Source organism: Nomia melanderi, chromosome 7 (genome assembly GCF_051020985.1).
Source record: "Nomia melanderi isolate GNS246 chromosome 7, iyNomMela1, whole genome shotgun sequence".
NCBI classification, from domain to species: Eukaryota; Metazoa; Arthropoda; class Insecta; order Hymenoptera; family Halictidae; genus Nomia; species Nomia melanderi.
The window spans coordinates 8186871-8205104 of record NC_135005.1 but is presented as its reverse complement, the minus strand read 5'-3'; the positions used below and the strand labels follow the sequence as shown (position 1 = coordinate 8205104).

Sequence of the window (18234 nt, the reverse complement as noted above, 5' to 3'; positions counted from 1 at the left end):
AAGAAATCTATTAACAGACCTTCACTAGTCAAGTATTACGAAATATTTAATAACAATAAAACAACAAATAAATATCATTTCATTTATCATATGTAAATAGAAATTTCAAGGTTGATGTTCTTAATCAATTATTTCGAAAAAGGTTCAAGTCCTTTTTTATAAATCAATTACTTTGAGAACGGTACAAACTCTCCATTATGAATCAATTATTTCGAGAAGGGTTCATATCCCATTTTATAAATCAATTATTTCGAAGAAGCTTCACGACTTTTATATTTTGTAACCAATTACTACAGAACACCCTTATGTTTCCGTTAATCATTTTGTAAAAGCTTCAACCTTTCCTCAAGCTTTCTTTAAAAATATCGTAAAACTATGTCGATTTGAATGAACAAGAGTATTCATCGAATTGCTATGTATATAGTATACATTTCCTACTGCTATTGCCATGCAATTTTATTCAATGAAACACACTAGAATCCGAATAACCGAGTATTAAGAATATGACCAACGATGGCAATAACTTCTCCGAACGGCGCGCCTTTCATCGTTCTCGTGTTCATCCGTTTAACCGAGCATCGTTTGCTTCTTATTAAACGTTGAACGTGAAACTATGACTGTGACACATATGCGAGGCATCGGCGGTCGGGGAAACTGGGACGTTACAAATATGTTACGCCTGGTAGCGAGCGTGTTAACTCGCGCCACTAATAGCCTTATAATTTTATTCCGTGACTCCCTGTCACGGCTGAGCCTTGTGTCCACTGCGACCCGGCGGATTCTTTCGTCTTTCCCGTGAAAATATCATGGAAAAGTAGAAAAGCTACATAGCTCTATCGAGCGCCTTGTGGCCCTCGCCTATAGGCCGAGAGTTAAGAATAGAATTCTCTAGCGGGCGCAGATCTAAGAACGTCTTTCCAATAACTTCACGGTCCAGCAGCTCTCGCTTCGTATGCTTGAGGAAGAAACAGCTCTTAGTTGTTCGCTTTGACAATGGACATGACCCTTTAACTTTTAACATAACCTTTTAATTTTGAACTTGACTCTTTAACACTTTGTACTCGAGGAGCGCCTTTCAGTTGCTATTTGCTTTGATCCAATAAAATGGTAAAATTTAAAATTCAATATTAAATTTTATTTAATGTATCGACATATGGAACGTCGAAATAAAATAGTTCTGTTACTTAATTTATGCAGGGTATTTCTTTATGTTAGTTGTAAAAAATATCATAATGAATATTTGTTGAGAAAAATATTCTCGACTGCAAAGGGTTAATGTTAGATTTGATTCCTGAATGTTGAACTTGACTCTGTAGTTTTAGATTTAACCCGTTAATTTATAACTTCAATTTTTAACTACTCCCGTGTAGACACGCGATGCGATTTCCGACACGTGAATCATTATTGCACAGTCGAAATAAATTTTATAATGGAACGAATATCGAAAAGACAAGGTTTTTCGTTGCAATTGTTTGTTGTTAACCGTTTTGTATTTCATAGATCTAATAAAACTTAGTTCGTTTAGTGTACGGTGAAGATCACTAATCTTTAATTTGTATAGAAAACTGTTATCATCAACGTCGTACGTGTTTCTTCCGATGAGCCCTTAAAAATTGGGGAATTTCAACGAGTGTGTAAAGTGCAAGCATTGATACTTGCTGTTAGATCCATTCGAATTATCACTCGTTAAATATTGTGAATGCTTTCTTTAGCTTAACGATTAAACGAAGAGAACAGGTCAAAACGAACCCAATTCAATGATTTAACTTTCCAAGTTGCCAAAAGATGAATACCCACATCCACTTCGAATACATTATATTAAATACCTTAATACTTCTACAAAAGTATCTCTCCCAGTTAGCTTATCTATGTAATTAAAATCAATTAGTGTAAGCTAAACGATTAACAGAACAAACCAGGTCAAAACGAACCCAGTTCAACAATTGAATGTCTCAAACTAGCCAAAAGACGATATCCCGAATCCATCGAATATTTCATTCTAAATATTTCAATACCTTGTCAACCCAATTCCCCCGAGTCAGCTTATACACAAAATACACCTCACAATTTGAACGGACCGCCGCAATCTTAACTAGTTTAAAAATTTAGTTCCCCGAAGTCTCGAAAAAACAAACACCCGAATGCTTCGAATTACCGAAAAGCGTCCAGTCGTCGGAATCCACTCGACACCTGTGTCCGCTCGTGAGAGCCTACCACGAGAAAAATATGGGCCTTTCCGATGACGAGCGTCCCACAAACTGCCTCGATCAAGAGAGAAGAGTTATCTACATAACCTATCTATCCAAAAGACTCCATTCCGTTCCCCGTTTCGAAGAACGGGTGAACCGTCCTCCAGAAAAACGGAATCGTCTAGATCGAGAAAGTACCTTTTAAAAAGGAACACGCGTCCCCGAGTGTGACGCGGGCGACTACTTTTCCGAGAGGGTTGTATGTATACATATATATTGTAGAAAAACGACGAGGCGATAGAAAACTATCAGGCAGGCCCGGAACAGCTTCGAAGATAGTTGAAGAAGTTTTCTTTTCCACGCACTCTTTCTTTCTTTCATTTCTTTTTTTCATATTTTCTCTCCTCTTTCTCTCCCTCTTTCTTTCTCTCAATCTCACTCTCACTCTCTCTCTCTCTCTCTCTTTCTCTCTCTCGTTCTCTCTTTCTCTCTCTTTCTCTCTATCTCTATCCTCTTTTCACCTGGGATTCAGGGCTAACGGGTATACCTCGGGTATAATATTACATACTGGGTGGCTGTTCGGTTTTAGCGGAGGATGTGTGTCGACGATTTCGAAAAATCGGGACGAGACAAACAACACGGTTTACGATTACAGCATGACTCGACCAACGGGGAAGGCACTTTGGGCAAATTACGTGCCGAGTTGGCCGTTGCGTCTGGCGCGCAGGGACAACGGGACACACCACACCACACCATCGATACTCGGGTGTTTCATATCTTCACACGCCGTGCCTGCGCCGCTACGAACGACAGATCGTTTAAAAGTTTACTCCCGTCTCATTTTTTTCGCTCCCCCTTTGTTTTCTTTTTTTTTCTATTTTTTTTGTTCATTAACTTTCCCCCTAAATCTCTCTCCCCTCCCCAACCCCCCAACCCCGGAAATACAAGATCTTTAACTTCTTTTCTCTCTACTTGCTTAATCCTATGATATGTTCGCATTCGTTTATGTATAATGTATAAGATTATTACGTAGTACTTGCACACTCTCACTCTTTCTTTCTTTCTTTCATTCACTCTTTTGTTCTCCCTCTTGTTTACCTCGTTTCCTCCCCTCCCCCTGCTGCCTCCCTTCGTCTTTTTCTCATTCTCTCATTCTCTCGTTCTCTCATTCTTTCATTCTTTCATTCTCTTATCCTCTCATTCTCTCATTCTCTCATTCTCTCATTCTCTCATTCTTTCATTCTTTCATTCTTTCATTCTCTCATTCTCTCATTCTCTCATTCTCTCATTCTTTCATTCTTTCATTCTCTCATCCTCTCATTCTTTCATTCTTTCATTCTCTCATCCTCTCATTCTTTCATTCTCTCATTCTCTTATTCTCTCTCTCTTTCTCTCTCTCTCTCTCCCCCCCCTTCTCTCTCTCACTCTCTGTGTTCTACAATTTTTTCGGATTCATTCTCTCGTACAAGCACGCGATATCTCAATCGCTCAATCATCCATCTTCTCATCGTCTAGGATTACTTTAAACTCTTCCTTAACAAGATATCATAATTAAAATGTATATGCTCGCCTTTTTTGTGACGCGCCAATGATAAAACATAAATTACACGCTTCTTAGGGCACCTTTGGTATTAAGCTTGATGTACTCGCCTTCGTCTCGTTTCCACTTGTCTATATTATGCAATTTCGTACGCGAACACCCGCGACCGCCACTCACGTAGGCATCCGTGCGTCGGCTGCGCGTCGTCCCGCGGTTAACCCGTTCGCGACCGATGACACTTACGCGCGTCATTCGATTTTGCGTGGAAAATTCTGTAACGAGCACGTGTGTGGAATGTACAATATAATAAACTCTTGTTCGGTATATTGTATATTTTAATTTGCCGTGCGATAAATCCCATAGAAAATTGTATAGAATTTCGTTTCATTTGCTTCGTTTCTTAACAGAGTTTTCTGTATAAAATTGCGTAAGATTTTAGTTTGTCAATTTTGTTCTTTTCGGTAGAATTTTCCATATAAATTCGTATAGAATTTTATATAGAATTTTTATTAGAATCTTCTATATAAAATTTCATAGAATTATAACTCATTAATTTTGTTTTTCTCCAGTAGAACATACCATATAAAATTGCGTAGAATGTTAACTTCTTAATTTTATTCTTTTTCAGTAGAATTTTCGGTTTTGTACCATTGTTTCACGATTACAATAATCTTTCTCTAACATCATCTCGCATTTAGCTTTATAACACGCGTCAGCTCTCGTCACGAACGGGTCAAGCCGAATCGTCTTCAGAGCATCATTTCGTTTCAATCTACCACGAGGTTCGATATTACGACAGCTTCCATCCAGAAAATTTGTTCTAATACGTATCTCACGTCGATGGAAGTGTTTCTAATTTTCCTAACAACCCTTAAACGAGTACTCTCTTCGAATTGAACATTCCTCTCATCCAAGATCGATCCATGTTTACCACAAAATTCGATTAAAAATCGTTTTACTCGCGGAACGACGCTGGCCGAGGAACGGAAGGCACCCTATTCCTCGAACGACAGAAAGATACCATCCTGCGGAACAGTTAGTCTCTCTTAATTAATACTCTTTCTCCCCTATTATACTTCATTTAAACTCTTTTTCGTACCTTCCTTTTAAATTTTTTCTCCCTCCCCCTTTTCCTTCTAAATCGAACAACGATCGATGCCACTATTCCGTTCGTTGCTCGACGATCGTCGAGTCGTCGAGGGCGGCGCGGGTCTCACCAATAAAAAAAAGAACAAATGTCTCGCGTCTGTGGTGTGAGTGAGTGGATTCAACGGTGTGTGTACGTGAACAAGTGTTACAATTATAAGTGCGCGTGTGTGACTCGAAGAGTGCCTTCCTTGCTCTCGCGATGTGTGCTCGGAGACGTGCGGTCGTGTTGGTTCGCGGAACGGACTAATAAGCCCCGTTTCCCGCGCGTCTCCGTTACCCGCCATTTTGTTTCTACTACTGGCCGCGTTCTCGTTTCACCCGATGTCTTTTTTTCTTTCTCATCTCCCACGGTTCTATCTCTCTTTCTCTTTTCTTCGTTTTCTCTTCTTCCTCTTCCTTGTTTTCTTCTTCTTCTTTTTCTTTTTCTTCTTCGTCGTCGTCGATCAATCAAGACTCGGTGGAAAATAAATAGAGAAGGTAATACACGGCTACGAATCGATAAGTTAAGTCGTTAAAAAATATATATACCTAGGAATATTATTATACGCGAATTATTTGGGCCCCCGCGAGTCGCGAAATGTGTGAACGCCTGTTTGCGCCGCAAGAATTTACAGAATTTACCTACTGGTGCTTGCCGGGTGGCGAGGAATTCATCCCCTTTCTCCCCCAACCCTCCCCCCACCTCCGACGTGTTTAATTCGTGGTATTCACCATTTTTTCCTTTACTTCTTACTCTCTTACTTTTTCTCGCCCTGCTTCAAACCTTCTTCCTTACGCACCCCTTTCTTCTTTTACCGTTTTCTTTTCGTTTTTTCCCCTTTTTTGTAGTTTCTCTTGTTTCTCGCCTTCTTCCCCTTTAAGGTATCGTTTTCAACTTTCCCCTATGTAACGAATGTTCACGGACGACGAGTGTATCCGGGATGCCCGTGAACGTTGGCCGGTTTCGTTGATATGTGTGTGTGTGTGTGTGTGTCGTCGTCGAACATTGGTTTTGCTCGTTCGACGAGAGGCGAGGACGAACGGTTGTTCCTGGTTGTTCTCGATTTTCTTTTTTCCGGTTTGGGTCTCTCTTCTGGGGCGCAAGCACGCTCGAACGATTCCCTCTGGGTCTTCCTCTCTTTCCCTCTCGCTTTCTTACATGCCGTTGATGTCGATCTTAAGGTTGCCCGTTTTCTTCTCTCTTTGATCCCTGGAAAAACAAAGGGTTCGATTAATCGGGGCACGTGGCAACGGTTTCGCTGTTGTCGGTTTACTTTAATTTTGCTTCGCGATTTCTGCGTTTGACTCGAGCAAACTTAAGGGAACCGTTGTTTTTAGTTTGAAGCTGTACGAACATTAGTTTAATGTTTCAAGTGATTTAGTTTCGGTTCGCGAGTTCATTGGGTGACAAGGGTTGTCGTTGTTTGCCGGTTTTCTTCGTGAACGACAACGCGTTTTCTAGTTAGCGTGACCTAATTTATTGTAGAGTTCATTCTTACTTTACTTAACGGTAATTGTGTAACAAAATTTGCGAATAATATTGGAATGTAAAAAATACTGAGAGAGTAAAAGTATGAAGCTGCCTGATAATATTGATATTAACACGTTGACTGCCACGAGAATTTCGAGCGTTTTTTTTTCACTTTTTCTTTCGTAACAAAGGCAAATGGTATTAGAAATAATTATTAATGATTTGGTATCACTGTACTCATATTATGCTATTATCTCACTGCTTATGTTAATACATATTATTTTTTATTGTAATTGTGTTCAAGAAATTTGGAAGATCCGGTCATCGGCGACCACCGTGGCAGTCAACATGTTGACCCTTAACACTCCAGCTGATTTTGTACACTATCAGCAACTCCAAATCGTTTTTATACTGGTCCTGGCGAAACTTAGATTAAGTAAATTAAATAAATGTTATATTATAACATTTCTCAGATTTTTTATTTTCCTTCTTTGAAGAATATTTGCATGTGCAGCAGATGCAATAATCTTGAAGCAGTTTTTTCAACTTTGTTCGTTAAAATATTTAATATTATAAATGATGCTATAGTGGTGCCTATAGAGTGCCAAGGGTTAAACTCCAATGATAATGTACGAAAACTTATTTTATTTCGGACTATCACGAAGTTGTACGCGAAACTGTGAATGGTTAAATGTGAAACGTTGCTAACGACCTCAATCGTTAAAGCAACGTTATGAAAATTGATTGAAAGAAAAGAAATGTACGAATTCATATTTATGTTTCTAGTAGTTTCTAAATATAGAGTTGAAGCGTTAGCAACAGAAACAGAAAGTTGGGACAGAAGAAATTTCCATAGAGGAGAGTTTCTATGTGCAGTGGCGGTCGAAAGGCAGTTGAAAATGTATCTATTTAGCTTTTGCACCTATGGAAAATGGTAAATGTTCGACTGCTTGAAAATTTTTGGTAGATCGCAGCATTTTTACTCGGCAGTGCTCAATAAAGTAAGTTAAATCAGATTATAACGTTAAACTTTGTTCGACCACCTCTGCGGTTAAAACAGTCGCAGGAAAGTCAAGCGCAACCGGAAACATATATGCGTAAACAGAAAGTTTTTGATTTTCAATCCCAAGCCGCACGATTTTCTTCGTGAGCCTTCTCGTTCAATTTATTTTACATTTGTTATACGCGTAGTAGCGGCAGATTCTCATTAATATCTCGGAAATTAAAAGAGTTGGTCATTTTGGTAAGAGGGAAAAAGTTGTTCGAAATATCGATTCCTGTAACGTACAGAAATCATCGAAATCGGCGAGGAAGTAGTTAACCCCTTAAACGTCGAATTTTCTCCTCAAATCAATTGTCTTCTTTCGATTTGCTGGTGGACGTGTCATTGTTACTATCCGATTACTAGTAACAGAACAGCTTTTCGTTTATACAGAAAAACGAAATAGTAGTCCAGAATTTAAAGAAATCAATACATTTGTGACCGATAATCTAATGTTGATCTGATATCTATCGAATGTGTATGAATATAAAGAAATATGTGATGAAACTATAATGTCAATACTTAGCTACGCATTTCGAAATGCCGTAGGATTAACTCTCGAAAGACAGACGTTTCTGATGATTCCATGAGCTACAATGACTTGGACTATACAGATTGCTGTTAATGTGTCATATTTGTTACTAAGTCTGATATAACTGTCTAAGAACGCAAATTAGCTGTAAATGAATGGGAAGTTGAGTGGTCTTTAAAACACGGGTCAAAATGGACCCGGTCACCGCCGTCCAAGGGTTAAGTGACTGCTATTCAAATTTTTACAGAAAAATCAAGACAGACCATAAAACTCTATATCGTCGGCCATGTTGGTGAAAAATCGTGTTGTCGATGGATGGTTGGTATTGTTTTGTTAAATTCTTCGTGAATTTAAGGGGTTAATTTACAAAGTTCACCGATGGGGACGCGATGGGGTCGAGAGAGACCCGAAGAACGCAGCGAGATAGAAGCTGCCAGTTGGCAAGATAGCAGTACATTGACAAGCCGGATACGCGTCGACAGTGGGCGTTCATCGTGAAATCGAAATGGGCGAGCGACGCGTGAAAGGATCGCTCGATCGCTCATCACGTCTCGTTTGTTTACGTTTCATCAATTTCGCAGGGTTTTGTCCGCCGATATGCCCTGATTTACAATTGCGAGGAGAACTGTCCAGGAGAGAGTTGTCGGCGCCGAGGATTATCGCGAATAAAAGCGATTCCGTGTTGTCGGATCGATCGATCGTATTGCTCTCCGGACTTTTCCTTCTCATTTCTTTTAATATTCGAATTGCACAAGGTATTTCAGGACACAGGAGTTTACAGAAATGCTGTAAATTCTACTGTCTAAGAGTTGGTTCAAACAGAACGCCAGCAAAGTTGAACGTAAAGTGAATCGCATACAAGATGAATAATGCAAGCGATGCGCTTTCTTATTTTCTCTGTGATAAGTGTAACAAATAATATTACGTTTAAACAAGTTTCATTTTATACTCGTTATAGCAATACTTACTTTAATGTTAATTTTACTTAATATTGATTTTAATGATCAGTGTCTAGAATTTCTATCTATGAATTGGTCAACTTCTGTCTCTATGAAGTACGCTGCACAACACCTTGCATCAAGAAGACTATTCTTATACTAATTTCTTACCGATTACCAAGAAATCGATAAGTCTCAAACGACTTCCAACATGTCTGCAAGTGTTTAACCAGTAAAATATAGTTCATGTTAAAGGCAATTCTCGAGACGCCAAACAATTAGTCTAACTAAAATAACACCGGCGAAAGGTGTCAATGAAAGTGAACCGGGAAGAGCAGGAGCCGCTAATCGATATAATTGCCTCGCTTTTCGTCCTACGCTCCGTGCAAGCGCGAATTCCGACAACCGTCGAAAGACTTTCGGACAGACGCAAACGTGACACGGGAAATCCGATGGACCGTTTCGATATTTCGATCGCCGAAGCGGACGGACATTTGATGGACGTCCAGCTTTCTTTCTCATTTTCCCATAATTGTCCGGTGGTTACCACCGGCAAGAACCGCGTTAATGAATTCCGTCATTGTGCGGAGAAGGATGAAGAGACAACCTACATTTGTCCCTTTCCCCGAATGAGGTTCTTCCCACGGCCCGCTAGGAGAGTAGACGCTCCGCCATTGAGTAATTTACGTACCTCATTAGGCCGTGGCTGCGTCCGGACTGAAAAGCTCTCTTTCACGGGCTTTCGGTTGGACGAGGGGCTGCGGGGCCGGACGGGAAAGGAGAGCGGGAGAATCTTCGGCTACCACGGAGGAAAGAAAATGCGGGACGGTTTATTCAACGGCGAAAGTTGAGGGGGACAAGCTTTCTAAGGCCGGGTCCACAGCTGTTCGCGAGTAACTAGCCAAACATGTCCGTCGACACTGTGCACGGTTTTGCGAACAGCAAGCAGAGAACCCATCAGCGAACAGTGTTCGTTCGGGGGTGTACAGTTAGCCTATCGCATCTTGGCCGACTATAGTTCGACGGAGAAAAGACTTCGTTTGTCTTAAAAGCGAAAATGTCAGGGAGGCAAGGGAACACTTCCACTGATGATGTTCGGACGGTTCTGAGACCAAATGTGACTTTCGCCCCTAGGCCTCCGTGTTAGATATCAAGCCATCGTTCAATGGTCCTGTTGGGGGCCGTTTAATGGCCAGGCTGAGAAATGTGGGTTTGATTGGTCAGTTTTCATCAGCCAAGACGTGACAGGCACACTGTACCATCAGTGGACCTGTCCGTGAGCTCGAAACGTGTCTGCACGTGCCTGTAATGTTGAGTATTGAACGGACAAGTGACTAACTACTTGTGACCAACTAGCGAGCTCTAGTGAATAGGACACTTTTCTTAGTGGCAGCTCCCGAGTAGTTCGCGTAGCTGCTTGCGAGCAGTGGGAGAGAGTAGGGTAAAACGGAACACCAATGTTTTTCGTAGATAACGAGCTCGTATCGAGCTGGTGTTGCGTGAATAGCCCTAATAAGTTCTTCGTATAGTTTGTGACCGACTGCGGATCAGTGCACAAGTATCATCTACGGAAAACATTGGTGTCTCGTTTTACCCTACATTCCCCTATTCTTCACTTTGGACTAGGATTAGTATGTACACCGAATAAGTATTCCTTCGGCAGCCACGTCCGTTTTGGCATTGCGCTGCCAAGACATCCCTTTCGAAGAGAAGGTGAAGCAAGTTTTCAAGATTTTCTGATATTCTATTGATTGACTAATTTCTGGGATGCGAAGGTCTGTCGGTGTAACAGATACTTTGCTAGCGACTCGATTCGAATTTCTTTTGTACATCTGTTTGTAGATCTTCAATAAAATATTTGTAACCGAACTTCGTATAACATTTTCCTTAATATTTAACTATGACAATGAAGTTTAATCTAACGAATGTTTCTCCTGAAATCTCGTTTTAAAAGGCGACGAGACTTGTCAACCAAACCACTACTAGCTACAGGCCAAAACATATCCTTTATTTTATTACCCAAAAAATCCTCCCAATGTCTCTACACTCATCCAATATTCTCTTCATCGTCGTTTATCATCGTTATACCGAAAAAAACGGTCGCAAGCACAAAGATAAACACACACTGAAAAGAAACGAACCTACATTCGTTTGCTCTCGATCCCAGCTTAGGAAAGTTTCTGCTAATTGCCTGGATTTCGAGCGTCAAAGAACATTCTGCCCGCGCCGAAATATTTCTTCCTTTTTAATTAAATTCCCGCTCGGCGATTCACGCTTGAAATTGTTCCCCAGGCAGCTCGCCCGAAGAAATTAAAATAAAAGCGGCGATCTCTTTGAGCCCTCCGGTTCCCGGGCCCTGTTCAAAGCTATCGGAGAATCGCTACGAGAAATTTCGCCAATTTCTTCGGAGCGTGTCCACATCGGCGACGTTTTAACTCGGCGAAAAGCTCTCGTCGGCGACGAGAAACGGAGAAAAGCGCGGCGGGTTACGTGCAAGAGTGCTCGAATCAAATGTGCGCACAACAAAAGGTTACACACCAGTCCAGGGGGCAGCTAAGAGGGAAACGGAAACGGGAATGGACACGGAGAAGACAGGTGGACGCGAATAGGTACATTTCCGCTCAAAAGTGATCGGACACTTTCTTAACACTAGAACTACTAGACGGACCAAAACGATCTATTTCTGATTTCTTCTTTTTGCAATTATTAAAAAGATAACGTGTTTACAATACGTGAACACAACTGCAAGTTAAACAGTTAGTTGCCGCGACCTCTTTGAGAAGTGTGTGTCCTCCAGAGGGGTCGAAAAGGTAAGTTATCTGTTATCTGTTACACTCGTTATAATACAAAATCTTGTACGTTCTTTATGACGAGTATATTCGCTAAAAACGCTTAATTGGTTGATAGAAGTCTGAATAGATGCACTCTTAGAATTTCTATAGAGGAATTTTAAAGAAGTCAATTTGACACCTTGGTAGTTTTAACCTTTACGGTCCGGAAAGTTCTTGGTTTTTCACGGTGGAGCTTGCGACAATGTCCTTTAACCCCTTCTCCTATAATAACATGTCAGACTCGCGATGATGTTCAAGCAAATTCGACAAATCTGAACGTTGGTTAGTTATTTTTCATACAAATGAAATGTCACTCGTCTGCTGTCAATTTTTAATCTATAATCTACAAATTACTAACGATGAAGTAGTTCTATCGAGCATGATTGTGAGATAAAAGATAGAATAACGGATTGACTCTTTGGCATATTATTTACTTTCGCTATCAAATTCATTTACCATTCTATTATCAACAATTTGGAAGAAACATAACTAAATTTTCCATTCCAATGAAAGTGCGAATTTATTTTGAAGATAATAAATTAAGAATAGCAAAATAGCTGTTTGCTTTGATCTGTGGACATTGAACAACATTGAGTTTTTTTACATTAAATTAACCTAGAATGCGTCATCACGTCCTATTGCGAATAACTGTAGCAAAAATTCGTCGACTGTTTAATCATTCGTGTAAACTGAACTTCATCGTTCAATTAAAATGGTTTAAATTACACATGATAATTATAAGTGACTGAAAACTTTGTTGTATTGCCGGCGACTTTGATAATAAAAATTTATTTTGGTTGCTTATAACTGTCAGAAAAGAGGATGAGAAATCCTTAATGAATTTCAATGAATTTTGTGCATTTTAGATTCTATCTTATACGAAAGAACATATTTTGCTAATGATTAAGACAATATACACATTTGTATCTCTATTTTTATTCTTATTCGTGGCATCCTGATTATGAATTTTTCATTTTGTGATCAAACTTGAGGCGGGTTTTTAAAATTAAAAATGTCAAAATATAAACACTGCACTAATGTTATAACTTATAATATCATTATTAAAATACAATTGTTGCATCATAATAATATTACGTTCATAATAATATAGTATTTATATTTTACTTACAAGTAAAACATAATTTCATGAAAGAATAAGAATAAACTTTTATCTATTAAAACATTCCAGTAATGCAACCGTCCTCTATAATAGCATTGGAATGCTTACGTAGAACGTATTCACATAACAGAATTTAACATTAAAAATCATTAATTAATAAATAGTAATAAATAATAACAATAATAATGTATATTAAACATATATATATTAAATATAATAAATATTTATGATAAATATTAAGTATAATAAATAATATATATTTTAGATTTTCAAAAAACAGTAGATAAGTATCGAGATACTTTTGAGCGGCAGTGTACATACAACGAAAATAAAGGTATATACACATTGAAAGACGTAAGCTGCTGGGCGGTCTGCTACAAAGAAGCAAAAAACGATGAAGAACGAGCAAAACTGAACAACGGAGAACCAGGGAGGAAAGTACATAAGCGGGCGTCGTTGCTGGCGAACATTTGTTGGATGAACTTAGAACAGCGGAGAGAACGAAATAAGAGAACAAAAATCAAGAAAGATGGGACGGTAACGGAAGAAATGTATCTCAGTGGCGAAAATCGAATTATATAGTTCGAATTTGCCTGGTCAATGGCACACAAGTGTCACCCCCCGCAAAAGGAAAAGAAGAAAGAAAGACTGATAAGAAAGAAGAATTGGAAAAGTAGATATGGATCGGCTAGTGGCACGATCCTTTGGCGATCAGCGACGGATAATTCAATGGCTCCGAATAATAGTGACTTAACTACTATTTTTGAGTTCTTGAGGAAAAAGCTTATGTGAAATGTTCTTGGATTAATTAGATATTAGTATTACAAAGTTAGTATTACAACAGTGTTATTGCAGTATTGATATTGTAACGTTAATGTTAGAATATTAATATTATAACGTTAACATTACACTATTATATCATTAACTACCAATATCAGTAATTGCGACATTATCCAATTAATCCAAGAATATGTCGCAAAACCATTTTTCCTTCGAGAACACAGAAATAGTAGTCACACCACTATTATTCCAAGCCACTCAATCGGCAATTAGCAACGTCAATGTTAGTGGACCCAGCTTCGGCGAAGCCTTCGACCGCGATCGAGGTTCGGCGATCCGTGTTACCGCGGTCCAGAGACGACAAACCGTGCGTGCCGCGTGATCGATTTAAATCAGACATCGAGATAATTGGCTGCGAGTCCTGCTGAGACCACCGATCCGTTAGGAAGCTGGAGAAAATGGCCCTGAGACGTGTCACGTGAAATACACGCCTGAAATCAATTGGCCAATCGAGACTGACGTTCGGCGATCGTTAAATCAGACTCAACCCGAATTGTTCTCACAGGAAAACGAAATACCAGGTAACACGTGATAAAAACAATTAATTAGAAACAGAAATATTCTTCAATGAAATCAACGATTCACAGACACTAGCCAAGAAAAGCCGAAAAGGACCACGATCGAGTACTTAGGGTCTAGGGCCATTCTGATCAGCTCCCACTGGTTCGTCCACTGTGTCTGATGACGAAAACGCAGACCTCATCGTCGGATACCTGAACATTCGTTTACGATCTTCCGTGAATCATGACACCTAAATCTACATACAAGATTCTCAAGAGCAACACACGCCACGTTTAAGGAATCAATACACCGATCTGCAGAACAATAATCAATGGTCCTCAAATTTTCCTCGTTAGCAACACCAATGAAGGATCAGAACCGCGTGAGAACCAGGGATTGAAAAGGTTTCGAAAGTAAGTGTTCGAGAATTGAAATGAAGTCATAACCGTTATTAGGTGCATTGGTTCTGAGCTATATTGCAGCCATATGGGCCATATTGGAATATCGGTTCTATATTGGTTCTATAACTATCATTTTTCGCATCTGCGTTTCTTTTAGAACCGACGAGTGGCAGTAATAACTGAATCGAGGCTTTCGGGTATAAGCCGTGTCCCCTAGGAATTATATCCCGATGAAACGCCATCATCGCAGCTGCCATCATTAGGGGTCTAAGATGAGTATCGGTGCGTCTTATTGTTAAACCCTTAATGATGCCAGCTGGGATGATGGCGTTTCGTAAATGTTTTAATTCCTAGAGGACACGGCTTATATCCGAAAGCTTCGATTTAAAGAGATTTTCATTCATTTTAGTTACAACGGAATTTGTATTAATTTTAGTATTACGTATCAGTATTACTGTTATTCATCGGTTCTGAAAGAGATGCAGAAGCGAAAGCTAACAGTTATAGAACCGATAGAGAACCCGTATAGCCCAGAACCGATACACCCAATAACAGTTACGACTAGACCGCGAACCTTTATGCATTCCCGATAAGTCTGAAAGCATAAAATTGCACGAAACGCGCAGAATTTCATAAAATATACAATATATTCAAAGTTTACTGCTTCTCATAGCTTTTATTATGAACAATCTTTTTCTATCGTCATTCTATTTCTTCAATTACCTTCGTAAAAATTTGAATTCGCATAAACATCCACAATCTAGTTATGACTCTATTCCGGTTCTCCATAGGTTCTCAAGAACCAAGACCGATACAATTGTTTTCAACCCCTGGCGAGACAGCCGAGAAAAGAAACAGAACTGAGAGAAACCAGGCATAAAAGACGGTTAGCAAGAACTGTGCAAGCGAGAACGGAGTTGGGCAACGTTCGCAGTATCTCTTTAGGGGTCGTCAGATAGCAACGAACGGCAGAAGACAGGGGGAACGGTGCTGCGTTTTCGTCGTCGCACGGTCGCGCGTGTAGGTAAGTAGGTAGCGGCTAGCGTAGCATAAAATGAAACCTACTTCGATCCAGAGATTTGTAAAGCCCACCTCGGCCATTTTTGACTTTGCATATTCGATTCGTATCGCTCCCCGGTCGGAGGAGAGGAGTAAGGATCCTTGGAGAGTGGCCATCGCCTGGGCCGCGTAGCGAACGTCTTGGTATTCGACAAAGGCCACCGGCGACCCTCCCCCCGTGTGCATACGAAGCCGGGAGAAACCAGGAAAACTGTGCATAAATAAGAGAAGCGTACAATACGTGCTCTAGTTAGTTATGACAGATACTCTGGTAGAAAAAGAGAAAAGGGGGCTCTGGTGTTGGGTCTGGTCTGGTCGTGTTTCGATTATGCTTTTGGCAATGTTGCTGATAGGATAGCTACCAGCTGGTGTTGCACGAAGAAGAAACGATTCTTGGGGCGACGAGCTAATATGATGTATTAGCTAATAATGATAATTGGAATTCAGTGTGATAGAGGGTGTCGAAGTAATAGTTGGCCAGAGTTTGGTATCGTGTTACACTGTGAGTAGAAAGGAAGTTATACAATTCGCCTCTCACGTTAGTGCCATCGGTTTGTGGCTTAAAAGTGCAGAGGGATGGGGGGATTCTTGCACTCACGACGCTCGGGCCTTAGCGCGCGCTAATAATGACCATGCGTCGAAAGCCGAGTGTCGTGAATGGAAGAGTCCCCTTGCTTCTGTGCACTTTTAGCTCAGTAGTCGATGGAGCTAGCGTGAGAGGCTAATAGTAGGTTACTTTTGATGTTGATTTTAGAAGAGCATTGTGACAATTAGTCTGAGTGGTATTATGGAATGTTGTTTCTGGTATGAAATGTTTGGATTGGTATTGGTTTGGTTTTGAACGTGGTATTTCTGTTGTGAATATTATTTGTCTTAATGCATTTGAGTGGATTAGAATAATAGGCTGAGTACTATTGTTGAGTGCTTGAGAAGAAGGTTTTGGGAAATGTTCTTGGATTGATTAGATACTAATGTTACAATTGTTAATATTAATGATTAGTGTGATTAATAAATTTGCGATGCTTGTATTTAATTAATCGAAAATAATGTTATTAACAATGTTGTTATTAATATTAGTTATTAATGTTAGTAATTGTATTAGTGTTTAACTAATACGAGAACACTTCATGAAAGCCTTTTTTTCTTGAGAAATGTTTGTTTGACACTTCCTTTCCTGGAAAAGTTTGGCCACCTATTTCTTCGACATTCTGTATAATCTGATTATAAATTAATATTATATTGCTGAATTTTTCAATTGTAAGTTACTATGTGTGTTTGTTCATTAGGATTCATTGTAACCATTTCAATTTCAGTTGTAAATTAGTAACAATTAAAGATTCCAATCGAATCAATTATAACATTTGAATCATCGTCAACAATCTGTAATCAGATTATACTTTGTCGAACTCTGCGGTAAGCCGATTTGTCCAAAAGGTTCGTTTTTGAGTTCGTATGTACAATGGAGTTCGTATGTGCATTCACAAACGAAAATTCGAGACGAGCCGATTAAAAATGGTCTCTCGTGTTTCATTAATGCATCGACTATCAAGTTAGCAATCATCGAATTATCGAAACTTCAAAATCAAAATTAAATCTAATTTTCAATTTCACATTAAAGCTATGTTTGTCATCGTCAAATAAGTTTCTCCTTTTAAAAAGTCTTTACCTAGAATTTCCTTATTAAGATTGTATTTATGCAATTTCACTGAGGTTTCTCTTTTCAAAAATCAGTAACCAAAATTTCTTTCTCAAGCTTCAATTCTTACAAATCCAAAGATTACTTGCTTCAATTTCAATCAAATTTCTCCTTTTAAACATCTTTAACGGATATTTTTTTTCTCAAGATTCTGAGAAAAGAAGATTGCTTTTACTAAACTTTAAAAAAATTTCCGGAACAATTTTCGTGCGGTCTCGTTCCGAGAAAGTATTCGAGCCCGTCCGTGGCGTGTACGAAAGACCGATTACCGAGGAATTTATAACTCCGGCCGTAAGGGGCAATTGGATCATTAGGATGTCATTAACGGGGAATATCGGTATCGATTACGCTTGATTTAGCGCGGCTCCGCCAGGCACCGCGTAACCACGGTAAATTTTCGGTTCCGCGAGCTTACGTGGTCGTGTGGCGATTCGAAGTCTCGCGGTCACACTTATTGTCAATAAATAAAAAATTATAATTTAAAGATCAATCAAATAATCAGTTAATAAAATAACTCTTCTAGGAATATCTTTTTTCCAAAATATAATTTTTTTTCTCAGAATATTCCCGATTTCTTCTTTTACAATCATTGAAGAGATACAAGCGTTTCTCAGAGAAATTATTAAGAAACCTGATTTGATAATGTACAGACTAAAATATAAGCGAATGAAAATCTCAATAATATCTCAAGAAGTATAAAAGGAAGTTAATTTGACTGTTCGATAGTTCTAATGTTAACCATTTTCGAACGAGGATTTTTGCGAGTATTAACACTAGATTATAAAATCCCTCGATAGGATGGATACTGAATTTCACAAACATTGTTTAGTAAACATTTATGTCGACTTTGATTGATGTAATTGTAAGTATCTTCATCCTTTGTTGTTGAAGCTTAAATTTTCAAGATTTATATGAACGAACATCTATTTTTCTGGAAACAATAGAA

At 39.2% G+C, this 18234-nt stretch overlaps 1 protein-coding gene across 4 annotated transcripts in view; it reads right to left on the bottom strand.

Moving 5' to 3' along the window:
• Window positions 1–3138: 3138 nt before the first annotated feature.
• Window positions 3139–18234, bottom strand: part of LOC116424351 (protein couch potato) — a 183094-nt gene continuing 167998 nt past the window's right edge. For 3 of the 4 annotated variants that reach the window (XM_076369077.1, XM_076369075.1, XM_076369078.1), the window contains exon 9: window positions 3139–6067. In XM_076369077.1, the coding sequence (XP_076225192.1) occupies window positions 6013–6067 (55 nt within the window). In that variant the 3' untranslated portion in view covers window positions 3139–6012. Of the gene's footprint in view, window positions 6068–15598; window positions 15804–18234 lie in introns of all 4 variants that reach the window. The other variant, XM_076369079.1, reaches the window with a different exon arrangement.